The sequence below is a fragment of the Miniopterus natalensis genome, chromosome 8, assembly GCF_054644295.1.
Source record: "Miniopterus natalensis isolate mMinNat1 chromosome 8, mMinNat1.hap1, whole genome shotgun sequence".
Classification (NCBI taxonomy): domain Eukaryota; kingdom Metazoa; phylum Chordata; class Mammalia; order Chiroptera; family Miniopteridae; genus Miniopterus; species Miniopterus natalensis.
The window spans coordinates 903,167-926,607 of NC_142088.1; the positions used below are offsets into that span (position 1 = coordinate 903,167).

Below are 23,441 nucleotides of genomic sequence, written 5' to 3' on the forward strand. Positions count from 1 at the left end.
GCTGCGCCTTAGTAACACGCTGGAGGCCGGGCCGCGAGAGCAGCGCTCACCGCCCCGCGGCCCGTGGGAAGGGGGCCCGGGCACTGAGCGAGCCCGGCCGGGCCGCAGCCCCCACTGTGGCCTCGGGGGCGGGGCGTACGCGGGGCTCGTCTCGCTGCGGCCCCGGGGGTCCCGGGCCCGGCTCGGGAAGGACCCGCCCAGCCGCCTGCGGGGAGGACCCAGCCGCGTGTATCGGGCGGCCACGGGCCCCGGAGCCCGCCTGCGCACCGCCGTCGGGTGGTCACAGGGGACTCAGCTGGGTGCGGGGCCAGCGTGTGAGAAAAGCTGCGCCGACGTCATAGCGTCAGAAACGGGAGAGCGCGCGGGGGCTGCCGTCAGCGCCGACGTCATAGCGTCAGAAACGGGAGAGCGCGCGGGGGCTGCCGTCAGCGCCGACGTCATAGCGTCAGAAACGGGAGAGCGCGCGGGGGCTGCCCTCAGCGCCGACGTCATAGCGTCAGAAACGGGAGAGCGCGCGGGGGCTGCCCTCAGCGCTGACGTCATAGCGTCAGAAACGGGAGAGCGCGCGGGGGCTGCCCTCAGCGCTGACACGCGGGACTGCCAGGTCCAGGCGCTGCGGCTCGGTCACCTTCTTAGCGGTGACGGGCGAAGCCCGCGGGCGCCCCCCCGTGGCGAGCCCGGACCCGGGACGGCGGGTTGTCCGGGTCGGAGGCGTCGCGCGCTCGCCGCGGGTCCCCGGACGGGACGGGGGGGGGGGGGGGGGCGCTCCAGAGCCCGCGGTGACTCGGGCCGTCGGAGACGCTGGGGGGAGGCGGCGCGGGGCGTGCGGGGCCGGTCCGCCGACCTCGGCCCTGGCGGCCGGTGCCCCCTGCGCGGCCGGGCACCCCGGCGAGGTGACGGCGGGACCCGCGTCCGGAGCCCAGCCGCCCTCCGACCACGTCGGACGCTGACCGAGGGAGGCGCGAGCCCGCCGCCCCGAGGCCGAGTAGCGCGGTTTCCCCGGGTGGTGGGAGAGGAACAGGGGTCGCCGGGGCCTGCGGCTCGGCGGCGGGAAGCCGGGCTCCTGGGGCGCTGGGACGGGCAGCTGGACACTGACCCGTCGCCCCGTCGTGGGTCCAGCTCCGCCGTCCGGGGCGACGGGGATCCCACCCGGGAAACGCCCCGCGGCGGCGCCTCTGCTGGGCGACGGTGACCCGGGGAGGCCCGGCCCCCACCCTCGTCCCCGCGGCTCGGGCGACCCGCGGGCCGGCCCCAGGCCCCCGGCCCCCGGCCCCAGGCCCCCGGCCGCCGCGGGCCCCGCGCTGCACACACTTTCCCGGGGGCGCTGCTGACGCCCGGGCGCCGGGACCGGGGGGGTGGGGCGGGGCGAGGGACGAAGGGCGGGGCGAGGGTTCAGGAGGCGGGGCGGTGGGGCGAGGTTGATGTGGGGCGGGGCGATGGGCGGGGCGATGGGCGGGGCGAGGGAGGAGGAGGAGGCGGGGCGAGGGCGGTGGGGGCGCCTCTCCGCGTCCGCGCAGGCGCCCCGCTAGGCATTCCCGACAGGCGCCGCGCGGGCACCCGGCCGTGACGTCACGCGCGCGCCGGCCCCGAGAGAGGACCCCGGCGCGACCGCGTCCCCTCGGGTCCTTGAGCCGGTGCGGACGGCGGAGCCATGGCCTTGCGGCTGCTGAGACTGGCGCCGGTGTCCGCGTCGGCGCGGGGCCTGGCGGCGCGGCGCTCGGTGAGGCGGGGTCCGGCCCGTCCGGCGCCGCCCTGCCCTGTCCCGGGGCCTCGGGCCGGCGGCTCGCAGGGCCGCTGTGTGGGGCGCCCTCCCCGGGCCCCCAGCCGTGGGCAGACCCCAGGCGCCCCCTACCTGGGCCGCCGGCCCGCTGCCCCGCACCCCGCAGGCGTGGCGGGCCTCGGGGGGTGCGCGGGGCGGCGGGGCGGGCGCCGCTTAGTCGGCGTCTGGGGGCTGCGCGGCGGGCCCGCCGGGCGACCTGGCGGTGACGCGCGGCCGGAGCCCTGGGGGAAGCGCCGCTGTGCGGCCGCTCGTCCCTCCGCGGGGGCGGGTCTGCGGGCGCCCGCGCCGGGGAGGGGCGGGGCCGAGGCGCGGACGGGTCGCGGGTGTTGGTTGTAGGGGCGTCCGGGGGCCAGCGGCCCGCCCCACAGAGCCAAGGCTGGGCTGGGGCGGGGGGCAGGCGTGAGGCGGTGGCCCCGTGCTCGCCCGCTCGCCCGGTGCTGCGGCGGGAGGGCGGGCGCCCAGCCTCGGTGTCGGGTCCGTGGGCTTCAGGACCTTTCAGGACACCCAGTGGAGCTGTGTGAAGGCAGTGAGACGGTCAGGACAGAGGGCCGGGCTGGAGAAATGGTCTTTATTTCCTCCCTCCCCCTGCTCCCCGCTTTTCCTGCATCCAGTTTTTATTGAACATGGTACATGTTCTGTTCCAGGCCCTGAGGACTTAGCAGTGAACAGAACCGACAATCACCTTGTGCTTAAGAGCTTACCTTGGGGTGGGGCGGGGAGAGCTGTAATTAAACAAGTAAATAGGTGATAACGTTGTAGGGACTTCTTGGCATGTTATTTAATAGCTGCCCGTGCCTGCAGCAGCCAGCGTGCCCTCGTTTGCTGTTGTGTTTTTCAGGGAGGAATCCACACGAGTGCACAGGGCCAGCGGCAGTATGGGCCTTTGGCATACATCCTTGGTGACACAACCACCAAAAAACTGACAAAATTCAGCAAAGTGATAACCGTCGATGGCAATATATGTTCTGGAAAAAGCAAGGTTGCAAAAATAATAGCAGAGAAACTAGGTATGCACCCATGTCACGCTGGATGACAGTGTTTTCCCCCATGTACATTTGCTTCTGAGTTTGATTTTACTTTAACGTTGACTAGGTAGAATTGGGCTAAGGTAGGTATTTTACCTTTTAAAAATATTTATTGAAAATCTGTTTTTAATCTTTTATATTTGGAAAATTAAAATAATCCTTGCCCTGCTCGGTTTGATGGGAGTTTCATCTTGGTAGTGGAAGTGGATCCCTTTGACAGGAGCTCTGTCACTTGAGCTTTATAACGGCCTCTGAAATGGGGCATGTTATTGCAGTCACCACACATGGGTAAACTCAGTGCAAAGCTGATGTCACACTGCTGCTTAGAGCGAAGCCGGGTGCCAGCCCCTTTTCCCACTCCCAGTGCGGGTGTTGGTCCACTGTACCTTCCTCCGGTCCTTGACAAGCACTTGCCCCCATGCACATGGGACTCCCGTAGTTGTGGGAGGAGTTCAGACCAAAACACTGGGAACAGGTGCAGGGCACTCACTGCAGTGAAGCCTGTGAGCCGACATGCTTGTCTCACACATGTTTTAGATGTGTTTTCAGTGTCTTTAGTGCTCCCTTGAACACCCTGTGCACACAGGCATGTGGGTAACTGTCCCCAGGTCTTCCCTGGCCAGCCTCAGTGCTGGTGCTCAGGTGGGCTTGGCTAGTGCTTGCTGCTGGCTGACAGGGCATGAGGCGTCCACCCCTCATTTCACCCAACCCTGTCTCTCCTCAGGCATGAAGCACTTTCCTGAAGCAGGGATACACTATGTGGACAGCACTACGGGGGATGGCAGACCCCTGGACGTAGAGTACAGTGGCAACTGCAGTTTGGAGAAGTTTTATGATGATCCCAAAAGTAACGACGGCAACAGCTACCGCCTGCAGTCCTGGTTGTACGCTAGTCGCCTCCTGCAGTACGCGGACGCCCTGGAACACTTGCTAAGCACAGGTGCAGTATCTGTGCTCAGGGAGCTGGCGGGCATGTTCTGTACTTGAACCCTGCTCTGAACTCAGCCACTTCAGTCACTGCCAGGGAGCTTTTCCTTAAGGGTGTCCGACGAGGCAAGTTCTCTCTTTCCATAGGATCATAAATTCCCCAGTACCCATGCAGTTGTTGCTTCAGCATAAATTCACTTCATGTTACTTCACTTTTGTGCACTTTTTTGAGTGAGATTTATGGATTATGTGGAATTTCCATGGTACGTGTTAAAACAATGGAGGAAGGAAAAACCTCAGAGTGACTGGGAGAAAGTGGAATCGCAGCCTTGGGGATGGGGCACGTGTCAGACAGAGATAAGGTTGCAGAAAGATAGGGCTGTTGCTGAGGCTCAGAGACAGGCTGGAATTCACTGTCACTCCATGGGGTGGATGTTAACCCTGCGGACGATGGCAGGGGTGGGGGAGGGTTGCCCCTGAAAGTTACCTGAAGCAGGAGAGGAGTGGGCAAGGGCTGTGTTCTGGGCAGCAAAGTCTGGAGTTGGAGGGCAAACACCAGGGATCAGGACACAGGAGATGGAGGGATGCAGGATGAATGGGGCAGGACCACAGGTTGTTCAGAGTGCAGAATGGGGTCAGAATCTAGGCGGGGCTGCTTCAGCCTCCCGGGAACCTGCATGTGGGTGAGACTTGGTCCCCAGAACATCCTGAGACGCAGAGCAGATGCAGGTGCCCAGCCATGGTCACAAGCCCAGGCAGTCCGTATTCTCTCACAGAAGCAGTGCTGGTGTGAGGTGGTGGTTTGTACCAGCCGCTGTGTGTAGCCGTGGTTGCCACACTGTTCGACTATCAGTTACCCAGTGAGCTTATTTACAGAGAGCCCAGCTGTCACTTAGAGATTCTGCTTCACAGGGTCAGAGCGGGAGCACAGGGATGTATTTTAACAAGGACCCGAGGTAGCTGGTGGTGCTGGTTCGGAAACCTGCATTTGGGAGCCCCTGCCTGTATGCCCGCTGGTCCCACATCTACAGTTTGTGCCACGAGATGCAGAATGATGCTCTTTACGTGGCGTCAGAGGGCCTAGTTGTTATCTTGCTTTTCCAACATTTTGTTAGAGATGCTTTTTCTTCTATGAATTAAGCTCTGAATTAGGGCTCTGCCCCCCACTGCAGGGCTGAGTGTAGGGAGGGAGGCCGGGAGCCCCTGGGGACCAGCCCTGTGAGCAGCAAGAGCCTCTTGTGTGCTGTAGTGACAGGAGCCGCAGTGGGGAGGGCAGTGAGCGAGGCTGGGAGTGGACGGGATTAGGTCGCAGAGGTAGCCAGGCCGAGATGGTATTGGTTTTTCCCCTGAAGGAGAGAGGAAGGCATTGGGTGTTTGAGGAGAGGGCTCACAGGATCTGGCTGCAGTTTGGGGATATTGCTGTGGGGTGCGTGAGAGCAGCCCAGGGGCAGGTGGGGCAGGAAGTGAGCGGGAGACTGGCCTAGTCAAGGTGAGGAGGCCTGGCGCTGGGAGGGTCCCTGCAGGAGGGGTGCTGAGTAGGCAGATGGGGATGCGGTTGGAAGAAAGCTGGCAGTTTGCCGTGAGCGGGTGTCGGCGGAGGGGAGCTGAGGAGGAGCTTGGTCTCACTGAGGTTGGGGCAGGAGCAGGGTTGTGGTGGTCATGGTGGGCCGGAAACCTTGGTTTAAAACGGAAACACTTTTTTGTTAATCGGATGCTTTTGTTGTAGCTGACACATGAGGCAGGATGTTCTTTGCCTAAACCAGAAATGTATTGTTTGAAAATGGTTTCCTCCTTAGAAGTGCCTCCGTGTTCTCTTGAAAATATTTGGAATTGTAAATGACTGGTTTTCCCTTTCTAAAGTGAAATTAGTTGTTTCCAGTGGTCTTAGTCGTCATGTCTGATTTTCGGCGTCTGTTTCCCTCCTGAACAGGGCAGGGTGTCGTGTTGGAGCGCTCCGTCTACAGCGACTTCGTGTTCCTGGAGGCAATGTACCATCAGGGCTTCATCCGCAGGCAATGTGAGTCCCACCGAGCCTCCTTGCAGGCCAGCTCCTGGGCGGCCCTGCACTCGGCGGTCCTGTAGCTAGTTGCGTCCTGGAACATCCCCCATTACTTACTGATTTTTCTTAGTAGACAACTGGGGCCTCCACCCTCTCCCCCTAAACTTACATCTGCCGTGAAAGCAGATGGTGTCCTGGGGCCGTGAGCACACAGTGTACCCCTAGCTCCCACACAGCCTCCCCAAGAAACTCCGGCTCTGCAATGTCTAGCAGACCCCTGAGCTATTTTCCTTTGGTTGATAGATTTCATTTCCCTGAACTGTGCGCTTTCCTGTGCATTGTTGTATGTAACTAGGTGTTTTTCATCTCACACCTGTGCCTGGTGACCCCCGGCAGTACCATCGCCCTTGCCCTCTCTCCAGCATGGTGCTGCGCTGAGGCTGTAAGGACAGGGGCTGTGTGGGGTGGTGTTCCAAGTCTGACAAGTGGCGCGTGGACAGGAAAAGAGACCTGGGTAAAGGTCGCCTGACCAAAAGGGGTGATGGAAGTCCGCCCAATTCCACCTCCCCACTAGTCTCTTTTGTTCCATCTCAGACCTTCTGGCCTTGGACCAGTGGCCTGTCCTGAATTTCCTTGAAAGTCAGAGCTGCTGGGAGTGCTCACCTGAGCGTTTGCTTTAGAGCAGAATAGTTCTTTCTCTGTGCACCTCAGTGTGATTACAAAGTCTGTCCTTTCTGGGGGTTCCCACCATGAGGCAGTCTGCAAACCCTGCTTTCTTGACAGTGTTCTGTATGGACAAGGGGGCGGGGGGTTCTGTTCCTGCCGTTTGCAGTGCGCCTTCCAGGTGGGTTTCTTCATAGCAGCAAGTGGGTTCCTCAGCATCGCAGCCCTGATGTGCCTGCTGTCTGGGTGTCTTCTCTGCAGTGACAACCAGAGCGGGTAGCTCTGTGTTGCTGAGTAAATTTACTGAAACACTGAGCCTGGGAAATGTAGCTTGATGTTATTTCAGGGGAGTTATTTGAAAAACAAAGCATATCAAGTGTCCTTTATCCCTAGAGAGGATCTGTTATTATGATGGAGTAAAACACATACGAGAGGTGTGTGTGACGCATCCCATGCCTGGAAGTAATGGTGGACCCTTCAGTGTATCCAAGATGCGTTTAAAAACCCTACGGCTCTTAAAGGCAGGGTTTAAGTCCCAGCAGGCTCTCTGGGCCCAGTACTCTAGGGCTGTGGGAGTGGGGATAGGAGCGCCGCTTTGCAGGGTTGCTGGGGGTGGCAGGTGCCATGTGCAAGAGCCCCGGGCACCTGCAGAGCCATCACAGGGCAGGTGTGCAGCACACTGGCAGCTGGGACTGGCTCTGAGAAGTGCACGTGCCTTGGCCCTGTGTTTGAAGAGGAGCATGTTTTAGAAACTGTGGACTGTCAGGCAACAGATAGCGCCTCTCTCGTGTGCCAGGTGTGAGCCACTACAACGAGGTGAAGAAGGTGACCATCTGCCAGTTCCTGCCCCCTCACGCGGTTGTCTACATCGACGTGCCCGTCCCAGAGATCCAGGCTCGGATTCAGAAGAAGGGAGATGTAAGTCAGCTTCTTGTCGAGGCCAGTCTCTGCTCCTGCGGTGGGAGGCAGAGACGCCTGCTGAGACTCAGAGCATGGGGCACGCGCGGCCCCGAGAGAGCGGGCACTCACTAGGACTGGAGGGCCCCTGGCAGTCATTGCTCTCCACCAGTGCTCTCCAGTCCCTTGTGCTGTTCACTGTCCCCTAAACAATCCTATAGGACAGGTCTGCTAACGGGGCTCCCCTCAGCCCCGTACCTTTCAGTCTCTAATGGGATTTCATATCTTCTATTTTTCTATGAATTGAAACCGATTTCTAATATCTCCACTGCCACCTGTAATTCAGAGGGTGCCCCTTCCCTCTTCCCCTGCTTCCGAGTCTAGGAACAGTGGAGCTGTCATCTCCATGCATGTCCATTTACTTTCTGTGGCCTTGGTTTGGACCAGGTTGGGTGGCACTGGCTCTGCAGGCGTGACGGACACAGGGAGTAACTGACAAAGACCACCTCACCCCGTGACTGCTTCCTGTTTGGAAATGTCACTCCTACCACTCACGTTTTCTTGGGGGAAGTAGGACCTTCTCTTTGACACTGGAATGAAGACGAGAGTAATCCTAAGTGGTCCCGGGGCCCATTCCTGTCACCCAGAGTCCCTGCAGCACTCAGTGCGAGTTCTGAGGAAATGCTGCCTGCCGATTGTGCCCACGGTTCACATGTGCACAAGGAAAGGCTGAGAAGGCCCAGCGTTCACACCTGTACCCTTCTGTTTAGCCTCACGAGATGAAGATCACCCCTGGCTACCTTCAGGACATCGAGAATGCCTATAAGAAGACCTTTCTTCCTGAGATGAGGTGAGCCAAGGGCTCGCTGTCTATGGGGCTGAGATGAGGGGAGCCAAGGGCTCGCTGTCTGTGGGACTGGAGTCGTTCACACGGCGGTCCTGCCGTTCCTCATCCAGGGACCTCTGTGTACAGGATGTTGTTTAGGGCTTTAATCTGCTTTGGGTAAGCAAGAGGGACAGCGGACGTTTCATTGATTTGGTGGGTTTTGGTTGGTTGGTTTGTTTTTTGGTTTGCTTGTTTTGTCGATACCTTTTTTGTCTTGTTAAACGTTTTTAAAACTTTCTGATGCCAGAAGTAAACTGAGCTCTGTTTCATCATGGGCTTCAGCATGAGAGGACTCACGTACTTTTTACCTTATGTGGCAACTGCATGTTCACACTGACCCAGAGGGTTGCTCGGTGGTGCTCAGGGAACCCGCACAGAGGTGCGTGAGGGATAAGACGTCCGTGGACGCTGTCATGGAACCTTGGTGGTGTTTAGGTTAAAGGAAACCTCCAGACCGTTTTCTTCCTTCTGTCCTCCCTCTTACTGGTTCAGGGACTCGACCTAAGGACCTGTAATTTAAGCGGCTCCCGTAAATCCGTGTAGAGCGAGCGCTGGGCAGATCGACCTCAGCCATGTAGAGGTGGTTCACACAACAAGGTCGGTGGTGAGAAGCAAGTGCAGGAGGCAGTGCCTGTGGGAGGAGGGAGTGTGAGGGGCAGCATGGAAGCCGTGTTACCGCGTGATGTTTAATTACACACACACGTGCCCACAGCTAGTTCTTACAGCAGAAGGGAAGCTGAATGAGACCAGCAGCCTGTTGACCATGGTCTGCAGAGGTGGTGATGTTTGGCACCGTGGTAGCAGGTATCGTGCGGATTTCAGGTTGAGTACAGCCTGTGAATCCTTGGGGTGTTGACTCTGTAGGTTTCCATCCCGTCCATAGGAGGCTGCTCTGGTATAGGGACACCTGGATGAGAACACGTCCCTGTGTCTGCTGTGTGGACGGTCCATGGGAAGCATAGTCCACCCTTGACCCTCTGCTGTCCCCTTGCCGGAAGGGGTTTCTGCAGGGACAGGCTCTAGTGGATGGCTGCCCTGGCCTCTGGCCAGGTGTGGCCTCGGGTCTCTGTCTGGTTGGTCTGGAGCTGGTGGCAAGGCGGCCTCCTTTGTTGGTAAGGTGCAGACTTACCACCTGCTGGCTTCCGTCGTCTGGCTGGGTGAGCAGGTCTCTGATGGCAATGTGGCTGGTGAGGAAGTGGGCATAAGTGGGGAGATGGCCCTCTGCTGTCCCTTCTCCCTGGGCCCAGCTGTGGTTTTTCAGTGCCCCTCTCCAAGGGCTAGGGGGAGGGAGTGCTGCTGTCTTGATGCAGAGTTTGATTGAAACACCTTAGTTTGAGGGTTTCATTTGTCTCTGAAACTCTAAACCCAGCAGCTTGAGTGATCTCTGTGTGTGTCCACCACAGCCGCTGGGCTGCTGCTGTGCACCAGTTTTGATGAGGCCCTGGGCACTTTGTACTTTCCTGTGACAGGTGCAGCCGCTGGAGATGGTCTGCATAGCGGTGGAGGTGACCCTTCTGTAGACACAGGTGGCGCTGGTTTCTCACACCTGTGGGGCGGGGCAGCGGGGAAGCTGGGGCAGACCTGCTGTTGTCACCATCCAGTCACCTGTGCATTCCTGGTGGTACCTTGTCCTCCTGACCATCAGGCCGTGGGAGCTGGTACAGGCCCAGGTCAGGAGCGTGGCGTGCTCCTGTCTGTGGTGGGCGATGTTGGGGTGAGGCGCTCGGTTGTACAGGAACATTGTACAGGAACATTTACACTGGCCTTCTTTCTTACAGTGAGAAATGTGAAGTTCTACAGTACAGTGCAAGGGAAGCCCAGGATGCAGAGAAGGTAAGAAAGGGACAGAAAGCTTGTGGTTATTAAATTGATTCACATACAAGTTTCCTGCAAAATCAGATGATCGGTTCAGTTCCCAGTGGCCTGGGAAACAGCTGTGTTTATAGTCTGAGAAGTTCCCGCCCACCACACTCCGGTCACGAGGTCCTGACTTTCCCGTGAATAACTCCATCTCTGATCTTAAAAGGTGGTGAACACAGAGAACTACAGGCTACCAGCTCCAGGATCTGAGACTGGTGGTGACACTGAAAGTTGACTTAGTTAACTAGGAAAGTTTAGCATGTCAAGGTACCAGCTTTCCCTAAATTAGCAGGTGCACTCTGTAACAATCAAGTGAATCTCAGTGTAATTAATGAGTGATAGCCAAAAAAATTAGGAAGAGGGTAGTGCAGGGATATTTGCCCTCCCAGATACAAAAGCACTGTACAGATTGTGGCAGTGAAAGCACTGTGGTGGTAATACTAGAACTAACGGATAGACCTGGGCCAGAACAGAGTCCAGAAACGGGCATGTACGTGCTCACCTGTGTGTGTGCTCACGTGTGTGTGCACGTGTGTGAGACTTGGTTTGGTAAAGACAGTATTTTAAAGGATAGTGAAAAAGTAGAGGAAAATGGGTTATTTCTTGAAAGGTATTGTGTCAGGTCCGGCTGGTATGTGGCTCAGTGGTTGAGTGTCAACCTAGGATCCAGGAGGTCACAGGTTCAATTCCTGGTCAGGGCACAGGCCCGGGTTGCAGGCTCTGTCCCCAGTAGGGGGCGTGCAGGAGGCAGCTGATCAATGACTCTCATCATTGATGTTTCTCTCTCTCTCTAAATCAATAAATATATATATATTTTTTAAAGGAAAGGTATCGAGGCAGCTGACCATGCATTTGGTTAAAAAAAACAAAAGTTCCATCCCATATCTTATGTAATAAGCATAAATTACTTAAAAAAAAAAAAAGGGTATAAGAATCTTAGAGGAAAAGCCAGCTCTTGTGCCCTGGGGCTGAGGTGGTGACATCACAGAAGCACCACCAAGCTGCTGCTTCCCTAAGGACCCCCCTCGAGCCCCGATGCTCTGGAGGGGAGGGCAGGGCAGGGCTTGGCCTGTGTCGGGTGGCTTGAGGGCTCCTTGTAGGTTGGGTCCTTCCGCTCATCCCTGATTGAGCCGCATTTCATCCCTCCCAGCTGTCTGTAGGGCTGGCTTGTTTTGGGCGGTTGTGAAACCTTTGGCAGAATAATTTGATGGCGCATGTCTGAGGGGAAGATGCTTGTTGGCTCTGAGACGCCGTTAGTTGAGTTCGTAATTCAGTCTATTCAAATTACTGAAACGTAGCCGAGTTCTCCAAGTCGGGCGTGTTTGAGGAGGGAGTGCACCCTCGGGGGCCAGGCTGTCCAGCGCAGGCTGTGGGTGGAGAATGCAGGTCACGGGCCTCCGAGGAGATGCGTTTACCTTCCTGCGCTGCTGCTGCTCCTGAGTGAGGTTGCTGGGAGACGATGAGTGGTCCGTGTCTGTCAAATGCTGCCTTCCTCCCTCGTTGGACTCTGTTTCTTCCCTGCCCCCTTTCTCCCAGGCTGCCAGCTGGTGTCCCCACTGCCCCAGTGTCTGCTGGGCGAGGGGCCCCATTGAGGGTCATTGCCCCGTCCCCTGCCTCATGGAGGCCATGCGTTCCAGCTGCCTTTCATTTTCGCTTTTACGTGATGCTTCCTGCCAGGTGTTTGTAGTTTATGGTGCATTGAAGTGTCGCATCGTTTAAAATGGGACTTCCCATTAAAGCTGGATTTCCTTCTTCTAGGTGGTGGAGGACATCGAGTACCTCAAGTTCGACAAGGGGCCGTGGCTGGACCAGAGTGACCGCACATTCCACCACCTGCGGATGCTGTGAGTGCAGACGTTGGAGCGGCCGGGATGGGGAGGGCTGGTGTTTGAGTTCTGTACATTGCCTGCTGCAGACACTTACAGATTTGAGAAATAAAAATCTTTCCAGTTAGGTGTTAACAGGCCAACCTGCACTGAGCGGAATTCCTCTTCCCTCCCAAGCAGGCTCTGGTTGGATAGTGAATCGATTATAAACTCAGCAGCTACTCCAGCTTCACCACGTGCCAGGCAGTTTCAGATGGAGGAGATTTGGTTTTAAGTAAAACTCCTGGTCCCATCGAAGATACGTTTTGTGGGGGAGATAGAGAACCCCGACCTGTGGAACTGTGTCGGTGCTCAGCTCTGTGAGGGAAGGCGCCCTGGTGACGGGGCAGCGAGTGACTTGATGTTCCCGCTGAGCTGAGAGGATGGGTCCTGCTCTTGTTGGGTGAGTTCTGTAAACATGAGGAGGGCCAGCCGATGGCCGTGTGTTCAGGTCCCTGCCTCCTGTCCCATGGGCCAGTCAGGTCCTGAGGGAGGAGCGTTCAGGACGCAGCCGACCCGGCGGCTTGTCTGTTTCCCTTCTGAGTTGTGCTCGTCTTTGCCTCACGCGCTTCGGTGCCATGTGGTTAGGTGCCTGGGTGTCGGGCGGTTGTGCGTCTTGGAGAACCGCTCATGTGGTTACGTTAGGCCCTTTATCCTGGGCAGTTCTCTAGTTCTGACGTCTGCTTTGCCTGACGTTGACACCTGTCCAGCTTTGGTTCGTGCAGGTGTGGTCTGTCCCCCCCACTCACCTTCCACCCGTCTGTGTGCATGTGGGTTTCTCGCAGACGACGCGTAGACAGCGTGGGGCAGGGTGGCGGCTTCCAGGCTGTCCACTCTCAGAGCTGAAACGGAAGATCCCCTTCATTCCCTGAAATTCTGGTTAACTTCTTTCCTGTCTAGATGTCATGTTAATTTTCCTGCTGGATATGCTTACGAACGTACAGAGTGATGCCGCAGACGGCGTCATCCTGAGCCTCGCATTAGAGGTCTGCGTCCTTTCACTGCTTCATCGTGTTCCAGCTCCAGGCCTGACATCTCGAGGTCTCAGCCTTAACCAGTTGCTGTCGTGTCAACGCTGCATCTGGGGGGTGTTTCAGAAAATCTTTCGATCCCACGCACTCCCGCCTGGTGGGGCCCCTTTCACAGGGCTCAGAGCTCCGGCTGCCACGGTCACAGGACGGTGGAGATGCAGTGTCTGGCTCTCGGCGCCTCCCTGTGGTCATCTGCATGACAGCCTCACCCTCCTCCTCTCGTCAGCTCAGACTTAAATCCTGGTGGGGTGTCCCCTCCTTGTACAGCTGTCACCTGCCTGCACCCTGCTTTCCCTACTGGTCCCTGACCTTTCCCAAGGTCTCACCTCCAGGCTCTAGGCTTGTCTCCAGCACTTGCTTCCCTGTATAATCCCATCGTGTTACTTCCGCTGCTGCTGGGATTTGATCCCACCCTCAGTCTGCAGTCCTCCGGTCAGTTCCTTCATCCCACTGTCCCCGTGCACACGCCCAGCAGGTCAGTTTCCATCAGAATGTGACAGCACTGTGTTCTCTGCACGTGGGGTTCTGCGGTGGCAGCTCTGTGTTTAGTCGAGTCCCTGTCTCACCTCCTAGGATTAATTCCCAGCTCTGACCCTCTGGCCCCCCTCTTCCGCCAGGGTGCCCACAAGTCTCCCTCCCCTACTCTCTCCCCCACCTGCCCTGTCGGTAATTGTGTGAAAATCCGAGGCTCTTCTACACCTGGCTGTGGTCACCTTTGCTTTTCCTGGAAGCCTCCTCTTAACTTCTCCAGGCTGTCATAGGTGGGTTTATATGTGATTCTTGTTGGTGTCAGCTCCTGCTGGGCAGAAACTGAGACATCACATAGGAAACCACTCTCCTGACGTCCTGCCGAGACTGGGCCACGCGGGTCTGATTGACTCGGTCCATTGGTAACACAGGGTCGTTCTCTAGACCACGCCCAGAGTCTCTGTGTTAGGGTCATATGTTAGTGTGTGTTTAGTTGTGTGGGTGTCAGAGCACAGAGAAGGATCCTGTAATCCCTGCAAAGCTCACAACACAACATCCAGTTACCGTCTTGGCCCCTTTACTGTAAATGCTCCTGTCCTGTCCTCTCAGGTCATGCTCCTCTGTTCCCCAAAGGTATTTCGTAGCAGTGTAGTCATAATGGTGTTTTCATTCCAGCATCATTTCTTTTTTTTTAAATATTTTTATTGATTTCAGAGAGGAAGAGGGAAAGAGAGAGAAACATTAATGATGAGAGAGTCATCATTGATCGGCTGCCTCTGGCACACTCCCTCCTGGGGATCGAGCCTGCAGCCCGGGCGTGTGCCCTGACCAGGAATCGAACCCCGATCTCCTGGATCCTAGGTTGACACTCAACTTCTAGGCCACACCTGGCCAGGCCCAGCATCATTTCTTAATTGGCCTCAAGTGAAAATTATGACGAATTTTCTAAGATAATCACTGTAAACCCACCATTTACTAGTTATACTCAGTTTCCCCAGGACTTGACTAAATTGCTAGATTAGATGGTGGTTGCCCCGTCTCAGTTGCGTGCCGGTGTGTAAGTGTGTGTGTGTGCGTGCTTGTGCCAGGCGCTGTCTCTCAGCCTCGAGAGCACCGTGTGCTGGTGGCCGTGACCCGTAACTCACTGGTGCCCACGCCGTTGGCCTCGCTTCTGCGCTGGCTGGTTAGCAGCTGGGCCTCTGCCTTCCCCACCTCCCCGCCCCCCCTCCCCGCCTCCTCGCCTCCCCAAGAGCTCTGTGCTCTGACTGCTGGAGGGTGTCTTTCTGATCTGCAGCCTGAGTGCTGCAGGACTGAAGGGTGAGTGTGAGGTCAGAAGCACAGGCCCTAAACAGCCCTACACCTCGGGAAAGACGGAAAAAGTCTAGGAGAAAGTTAGACATTCACATTGTTAATTGAGGAACACTCCGAGTCATAAAACAATCTATTTTTTCCCCTTTTCCTGCCTTGCATTTTTGTTTTAAATATGTGGCCCAGCCCCTCACAGTGTCACCAGGCTCGAGTGCACTTGACCTCCCGTGGGCCCGTGGCCCCGTGGCCCGTGATGTGAGAGGCTGCCTCTCCCGCCCGTGCCCAAGTTCTCATCATCAGGGGGTGCTGCGAGCAGAATACTTCCACTGCTTTTACCTCCTGAGTCATAAGGGGCTCCCCGTTGCCCTCCCTGCCTCGTCTTGGTCTAGAGCTCTGGTTTGTAAGGAGACTAGGGCCTGGCTTTGCTGCGGTCGGCACACAGGCTCTTCTGAAGTCCCCACTCAGGCTCGGGGAGACTGGAGGAGAGTGCGGCCAGTTCAAAGGCCTGAGCAGGCCCAGGTACTGCTTCACCTTCAAAAACAGCTGGCGCCTGTTGGTCAGGTCCTTCCTTTCTGTGTAAGTGCGGTTCCGACTGCGTGGGCCTAGGGGGCGCTGTTGCTGCGTGCCTGCCACCCGATTCCGGCCACGCCAGCAAGTTCCTTCAGACTTTCCAGATGTTTTTTGTAGGCTTTTCAAGCTATAGAGAAAACCAGCTCGTGTCCTCCGTGATATTTGTTAACATTTAAACACACGAACATTTTTAGTTGAAATTGTTTATTGTGAGATCATTTTTAAAACGTTTTGTTATATAAGAGAATAATTCTATTTGTGTTAAAAATAAAAGTTGTGTATGTATATGTTATTGATGCATGCTTATGAAAGATACTCTATAACTAGTTACTGTTAGAACCGAGAAACTCTGGTCTGAACGTGTGTACTTGGCTACGTGCATGGTCAGTGGTGTCCACATCGGGACCCTGGGGGAGCAGTCAGTGTTCAGCATTTTTGTGGTATGTGGTTGGTGGGTTATTAGTCATTGGCGTGGCTTTTCCTGGTGACACCTGGGTGTGCCTTTACCTGACATGGGTCTGGCCCAGTGGCCCTCCCTGGCCCTCTATGGGAGAGGGACCGGGGCCCGCCGGCCCTGGTTCCATATTAGGCTGTTCGGACCAACCGCAGTGGGCTGCTGGGGTGCAGGGACAGGCTTGGGTTTGCCGGGTGGGTCTGGACTCGCTCTTACCAAGTGGCTGAGTGCCAGAGACATTTAAGAACTTCCATTTGGGCCATTACAGCAGAAAGATCTGCCATTATAACTCCTTAATGGGAAAGTGGCCACTTAAAATAATTATTTTCTTTGTTTTGAGCCCTTAAGAAAGGAGACTTTATTTTAATGTTTCTTTCTAAAAGCCCCAAAAATGCTTTTCATCTTCAAGTATAGTGGTTATATTCAGACTAAATTTAATTTAAGCAAATTACAGAAGTATAAATATTTTAGCATCCAGCAAAACAGAATGGGGAAACAAGGAGCGGACCCTGTGGTTGATTCATCAGTGCCGAGGAGGGCGGAGAGCTAGGCCTGATGTGAGTGAAGGCACAGCAGCCCGTCCTGTGTGGCGTTCACCCCAGCCCACCCTGCGTCTGGGGCCCTTGGTCAGCCTTGCTGCTGGACGCCGCAGGCGGCGCCGGCTTCTGGGTGAGCGCGGGCACAATGCTGTGCCTGAACCTGGCGGACCCGCCTGGCTCAAGGCTCCTCCCCTCAAGTCTCGTTCATTTTGCAGATTTTTAGTGAGGACACTGTGGCGTTGAAATACATGGTGTTTGTTTTTAGCTTCTTGTTCCTGCTGTGCCTGTTTAAAGCACACTGCGGTTCCTGTTTATGTCCCAAACTACCCATTCCACACCGTACCCATTCCCAAAGGTGGTCATGGGGCCGCTGAGGCTTTGAAAGACTCCACTCAGGCTGAGGGTCATTCCACGAGCACCTCCATGCAGACTGGACGGATGGTCTGTGGGGTGAAAACTGCTTCGAGGTGACTGCTTGGGATGAGTGGCCTTTGTTCGTGAATGTCTGAGTTTTTAATACTGACGTGTACAAATGTCAGCCTTATGGCTTATGGTTGTTGATGTTTTGTGTGACCCATGTTTGTCTCATTCCCTAGGGTCCAAGACAAGCTGCAGGTGATGAATTACACAACCATCCCCATCTACCTCCCAGAAATCACGATCGGAGCGCACCAGAGCGACCGGGTCTTCCGCAAATTCTTAGAGGTGAGGCCTTCGGAGCCAGAGGGCCGACCCCGCTGGTGGCTCTCAGACCACCGGGGACAATGTCGTTTCTCTGGGAAATGGTCTGGCTGTTCTGACTTGTTTTACGAAGAACTTTCTTCCTGTTGAAGTGGGGAGACTCCTCATCTGCCTCCACCTTGGTCTGTAAAGCGGGCGTGGCTGCGAGGACGCGGCGCAGGGAGATGCTCTGGGAGCGTGTGCAGGTGGCTCCTCATCAGCATGTTGTGTCCGTGCAAACCCGTCCGGGTCCTTAGCCTTTATCCTGACTGTCAGCTTTGGCTGGTGGTGTTGCCTCCTGTTTGTGGCACACCCATCCGTAAGTGGTGGGCGTCTCTGCAGGAGGCCCCAGGCGGGTGCCCAGCTGGGCAGCAGCGAGGGCAGAGCCCGGGAGGGGTGGCTGCTGCTGCATTGGTCTCTTATCCGACTTCCGTCCCTTTTCAGTGAGTTACTGGTTTTCACAGTGGTTGGGGAGTCGTTTCAGGCAGCAGTCGGTGAACAGAGAGAGCCTGCCTGTGCTGGTGGGGAACCAGCAGGTGGGTGGGAGGCTGCTCTGGGATCCTGAGGTCAGTGGAAGAGTGAGAACGTGGCCCTGTGTCCAGCTGTGGTTGGTTGGTTAGTGGCAAACCTGTTAAGTGGTTGTATTAGGCTCCGCTAAGCCGTCAGCATTTAGGTGAGATGAAGGTTAAACATGTTTTCACGACTATAATTCTCTTACTTGAGGCTTGGAATTGCTTGACGTGCAGTTGGGTGTCCAGGTGTGTCCCACGCTTCCTTTCGTGAGGTACTTGGCATTTTCTCTTAAGTAAGTTCTTGTGGTGGTTTTAAAAGTGGGTTTGTTCCGTGTAGACACTTTGGGGAGCTTGGAGTGACCTGCAGTGGGTATGTCTGCGTGTTTTGTCCCGGCCTTGGGGTGAGTGGGCAGAGTCGGCGTCTGTCTGCGCGGCGCTGTGCGGGCCTGTGGCCTGGTCGTGGCGGGGCCGAGCTGCGCCGTGTCTGCCCCTCGCACGCAGCCAGGAGACCCGCTCAGCGGTGGTCCCGCTCTGCACCGACGGCTCTCCGGGTCCTGTGGAGTCCAGCGCACAGGTGGCTTTGTTTTCCTCTGTTGTCACCGCAGCTTCGGGCAGCCTGCACGCGCTCGCTCCAGCCGGTCCCGCAGCTTCCTGCCTGTCCTCTGAGCCCAGCCCGTCCCTGCAACCCTTTGCCTGTAACCTGCGGAAGCAGCTGATGCCCGCAGGCCCCCGGCTCCCCGAGGCAGACCGAGCTCGGACCCTGCAGTGTGCTGACCTGGCTCCTGCCTCTCCTGCCGTCGTCACCGCCCGAGGGCACCTGTGTCCTCAGTGCCATCAGTCAGCCCAGGCCATGGCTGGGGCTTAATGTGCTCACGGAGAGAGGATTTAACACAAGTAAATTACGAGTGAGAAAGCTTTGCCCTTTAAATTAAAACGGAATTCTGGTTACATCCAAGGGCTGGTTCGCGGACAGTGTGTCTTTCACACCCGGCTCCCTCCGGGTGCTCTCGCTTCTGCACAGGGAGACAGCAGCCGCAGGCTCTCGGCTTTGTGGGTGGAGTTGGAAACGTGGCTGCATGTTGACAGTTCCCCCTCATGCTCCGTGTTTACGACGAGGGGTTCTGGCTCCAGTTGTGTTACTGGTGTAAACTGTTCTTTGAAAATAAACTTCTGTGAAAGGTGCCCATTCGCCTCTCCCGAGGTAGGCGGTGGCACACGGCCCGCAGCCCGGGCCTGGGGGGGACCACGGTGACGGGGCAGCACTCTGCTGGGTCGGCTCTCCCACCTTCTTCTGTCCCAGGTCTCCTAACTTCTCCAGGTGAGGGTGGGTCACGGGTTCCCGGCCTGTCTTGATGTCAGATACGCGCCCTCCAAACTCAGCTCACTGGGTTTCGTAGTTGGTGACGTTACGGTTGTGTGATCATCCAAGTCGGAGTACTTCCCAGCTGTAACCGGGTGTCCTTTTTGACCATGTGCTGACTTCAGTTATTCTGGAAAATGTAAAAGCAGCGGGGACCTTTCCAGTTACCTTTCTTTTACTGATTTCTGGCTTAATGCCTTTCTAGTCAGATCACACTCGTTACGATTTCAGTCCCTGGTGTGTGATTGAGACTCTGCACTTGGTCAGTTTTGGCGACGTTCCCTGGTCCTCGGGAGCGTCTCCTTCGCCGCGTTGGGGGAGGCCTGTTAGCCACGCTCTTCAGTCTCTCCTCTCCCTCTGAGCAGCGTGGGGAGACGTGCCCTCCCGCTCTGCCCAGTCCTGCTCTGTGGGCATCTGGGGCTGTGTCACTGGAGGGCACCGACCTGGAACTGCCGTAGGCTCTCAGGGCATCACGTCTCACAGGTTCTGAACTTCTCGCTGACTCTGGCTCTTACCTTGAAGTTTACTTTATTCGATGCTCGGGCAGCACCCACAGCCTCCTTTTGATAGTGTTCGCACGGTGGGGTTTTCCACATCTTTTAATTTCCACCTTCCTGCATCTTTACATTTCCTGTGGGCGCCTCGTAACCTGCAAACAGTTGTGTTTTTAGTTCCTCCCACTCTGAGAGTTGGGAATGTCTGTGTGGTCGCCTCTGACGCAGTTACAGGTGCACTGTGCTCAGACAGCCCATCTTTCCTTACCTGTTCTGTGTACCTTTTCCTTCCTTGCCTTCTTTAGGGTTAAATTTTTAGTCCTGTTTTCCCCTCTGTTTGCTCACGAGTTGCCATTCTGTTAATAGGTTTCAGGGGCTGACGCGGTGAGTAAAGTAGTCGCCCTTGATTTATTAGAGTCTGAGGCTAGACCTTGCTCCAGGGTCACCGGTCGCCCTGCAACGTTCTCTGGAGCAGAGACCCTCCTGGGCAACGGGCTGCGATTAGTTACCTTCTCTCAGTCTCCGAACCTGATCGGTTCCTCGGGTTTCCCTCGACACTCAAGACCGGGCCACTTTTGAAGCTCACAGGACAGTTGTTTTTTTGGACGTCCCTCCGTCTGCCCTTGGTTGCTGTTTTCTGTGACTGGATGGAGACTGCGTTTATTGTGGGAACGTCGCAGAACGAACTCCTTGCCTCTTGTCAGGAGGCACAGTGTTCCCATCTGGCCTGTCACGGGCTGTATTGACTTTGGTCCCTTGACTGAGACTGTGTCTCCGCTCTTCGTAATTAGTGAGTGTTTGGGGGCATAGTGTGAAGCTACCAGTGTCCATTTCCTCCTCACGCTCTCAGCTTGTCTCCCACCCGTGATTTCTCGGCGAATTATGAACAGTACGGCTGCCAGGTTACACTTTCTGATTCTGCGACCCCTGCGTTAGTTAGCACTCGGCTGTGAGGACCTGCTTTCTCCCCTCCCTGCTCCTTCGTCTGTTTGTTTATATCACTGGGGAGCCACCTGACCACCCCAGACACGCTGTTCCTGCCCCTCCGTTCACCCAGGACTTCCTGAGCCCTTGAGGCCCGTGGAAGCCAGATGCAGGGGTCGGTCATATGGCCCCACAGGGACGGTACCCGCAGCCCTCCTGGCCCAGCGTCCCCCCATGAGAGTGGACGTGCTTCTCGGAATCGGAGAGCAGAAATGTGTCTTCCCTGATGTCGTCCTGCCACCTCTGGTCTCCCACATTCCCCAACACCCTAGGGAGACACTGCCTGTCTGACCACTGTCACAACCGCCGCGGTCACTGCGCGCTCATGCGGACTCCTCTGCCCATGGCAACACCTGGTGGCTGCCCCTCGGCCCACCTGCCTGTGCCTGGGAGGCCACACTCTGTGGACTGTGTCACTGGGGCCCCTGCCCCCCAACTTCCAGTGGGAGGAGACGCCTGGCCTCCAGCATCATTGCTACCACGACAGCCCCTCCTGCCCTCCTGCAGCGCAGTCCCCCTGCTGTCCCAGCCAGGACCCTGGACACAGTGACCACTCAGCTGGGGCTTCATCAGTGGGTTTTCAGATGGTGATGGTCAGAGCCTAAGAAGGAACATGCTGGCCCTGGCTGGTGTTGCCCAGTGGCTAGTGCATCTGCCCCAAAGGGTTGCGGGTTCAATTTTCCAGTCAAGGGCATGTACCTGGGTTGCAGGTTCCATCCCTGGCCCTGGTCCGGGCACACATGGGAGACAACTAGTCAGTGTCTCCCCCCCCACACCCACTACCTCAAAAAAATCAATGGAAAAAAATCCTCAGGTGACGATTAGCGACAAGGGAACATGCCGTCTCCCAGGGGTGTGCATGGGTCACCCCCTCAGTTCTCACCCAGGTGTCCCCTCCGTAGCCTCGTCGCCCTCCTGACATCGTGGGGACTCTGGGTTGGGTCGTTTGCAGGCCCCCCACCAGGACGGGAGCTCCTGGGGCAGGGCTGTGCTGGGCCCTGTCCCTCACATCAGGGCTGCGCAGAGGAGAACACAGGGCGGGAGCGGGGAGGGGACACGACTGATACGCTGTAGACCGTGGTGACCGAGCCTGCTTCCTCCCACAGCTGCCCAGCCGCAAGTACTGCCCCGGCTACAACGCGGACGTGGGTGACAAGTGGATCTGGCTGAAGTGACGACCGCACCCTCCACGAGAGCTGAGTTGCAGTGAGGAGGAAGCTCCAGTCTGCCGGCTCCTGTGGGCTCCACGTAGCTGTAAAATTGGGGGGAGGAAATGATCTGAAAATCACGCTTGGGAGAAACGGCAGAGCCGGCCCTGCAGTGTGGCCAGGAGGCGGGAGCCCCGGAGCCTCCAGCTTCATGTGGAGCGATTCGTAATCACTGCTGGGAAAAGGGAGCCTGTGGGGGGAGACCGGGCGTCACTAGTGGGGTCCGTCTCCCACCTGTGCTCCGTGTCGTTGCTCCTTCAGACTTGGGAAATAAAGCAGCCTCTGTCTCTGCTCCGCACGCGTGCGTGTCACACGAGTGTCCACGCTCGTCACCACCCCGCCCACGCTGGCTGTGCTGTGGTTTCCTTTATTCAGACACATGCTAAGATTAAGCCGTTTGCTCTGCTTGTTCTACAATCAATCAGAGAAAAGTGAAGACGTAAAGGGAGGGAACCAAACACGGGAGAGGTGAGCGTAGGCTACAGAGCAGTGTGCGGGGCCCCGGTGGCGAGCAGTGTCCCTGGGCTCCAGACTCCTCCCTCGAGGGAGCTCGTGCTCACGTGTCGGTGGGATGAGGCACAGAGCAGAACAACCTGTCATTCCCTGGGAATCATCGTGTCCGTCAGGGGAGAGAACCACCCTCCCCCACCTCCGCTGAACTTAGAAAACCAGGAAGCCGCCCGCGCTCCGGGCAGAGCGCAGCGCCGTGCCGTGGGGGGTGGGGAGTGTGAGTTCTGTTAAAGGGGGTGCGCTGCGAGCTCCACCGAGTGCAAGGCAGGAGCCCCTCGTAGCTGCTGGCCACGCGCGACCATCAAATTCAGTGAACTAAGATTTAAGGCAACTTGAAACTCAGAACCTCGGCTGCACTGGCCGCAGTTCAGGTGCTCAGTAGCCACACGGCCGAGGCTCCAGGCGGGACACGCTTATCACCAGAAGGCTCCGTCAGGCGCCCCTGCCATGAAGCCACCTGCCCCCACCCTCCCTCTCCCCCACCCCCTCCCTGTGGGTTCTAAGAACTGAAGGTGAGGTTCCCGGCAGAGCTGGGTTGGAGTCAGGGCTCGGTGAAGTTTGCATCTCACAGAACAAGCGGCTTCGTGATTAAGGGAGCAGCCAGCCAGCCCGGGAGTGTGTGGTCTGGGCGCCTCGAGCCATTAGGGAGGGAGGAAGGAGGGAGAAAGCATCTGACTCTCTGGGCTCCCCTGGGTCTCGGTGTGACGAGCAGGCTGGGGGCTGGGTGCAGGGTCCCCACAGTGGGGTCAGGACGGCGCAGACCCCGGCTCAGGCATCGTACCCGATCACCTCCCCCGGGCGGAGGGTGCCAGTTGTCATTCGTGCTCAGGGGGTTCGTCTCTCGTTTCGTGGTGTTTTCTCCTCTGAGTGTTGCGCAGAGAAGAGCAAATAGTGTCCAAGTCTCCAGATTGAGCCTGAAGAGCGAAGCAGGCGGCCCCACCTCCTTGGTTCAGAGCAGGACCTTAGTTAGAGAGAGAGGAGGGAGAGGGAGAGACCGACGGCTGCCTCCTGCACACCCTGACGGGAGCGAGCCACACCTGGGCATGTGCCCTGACCAGGAATCGAACCAGCAGCCTTTGGGTGCCCAGGACTGTGCCAGCCGAGCCGCCCGGCCAGGGCAGAGCCGCCTTTTTGAATGTCCCCTGTTGGAATATCCGCTGCTTCCAGGGTCAGGAGCCGAGCTCGTCACGCGTGGTTCACGTCCTCCGGCCTCGTGCGCGGTCACGAGGACTACGCGGGGCAGTCGCTCCTGTTTTCTGCAGTGACTTTCTCTTCTGTCAGATTCTGTAACCAGAAGCGTGAGAACATTCGCTTCTTAGAGGGAATTACGGGCAGCTACTCAGCAGCGCGGGGCCCCGGGGTGGGGGCAGGGCTGGCCCGC

At 57.2% G+C, this 23,441-nt stretch overlaps 1 protein-coding gene across 1 annotated transcript; it reads left to right on the top strand.

Annotated features, from left to right (window-relative positions):
* Window positions 1-1,581: 1,581 nt before the first annotated feature.
* On the top strand, window positions 1,582-21,848 carry NDUFA10 (NADH:ubiquinone oxidoreductase subunit A10). Its single transcript, XM_087819474.1, has 10 exons — window positions 1,582-1,720; window positions 2,619-2,787; window positions 3,530-3,745; window positions 5,663-5,749; window positions 7,191-7,312; window positions 8,062-8,141; window positions 9,956-10,010; window positions 11,796-11,881; window positions 16,869-16,977; window positions 21,449-21,848. Exons 1-10 carry the CDS (start codon window positions 1,652-1,654, stop codon window positions 21,515-21,517), a joined length of 1,062 nt encoding a protein of 353 aa, XP_087675600.1. The 5' UTR covers window positions 1,582-1,651; the 3' UTR covers window positions 21,518-21,848.
* Window positions 21,849-23,441: the final 1,593 nt, after the last annotated feature.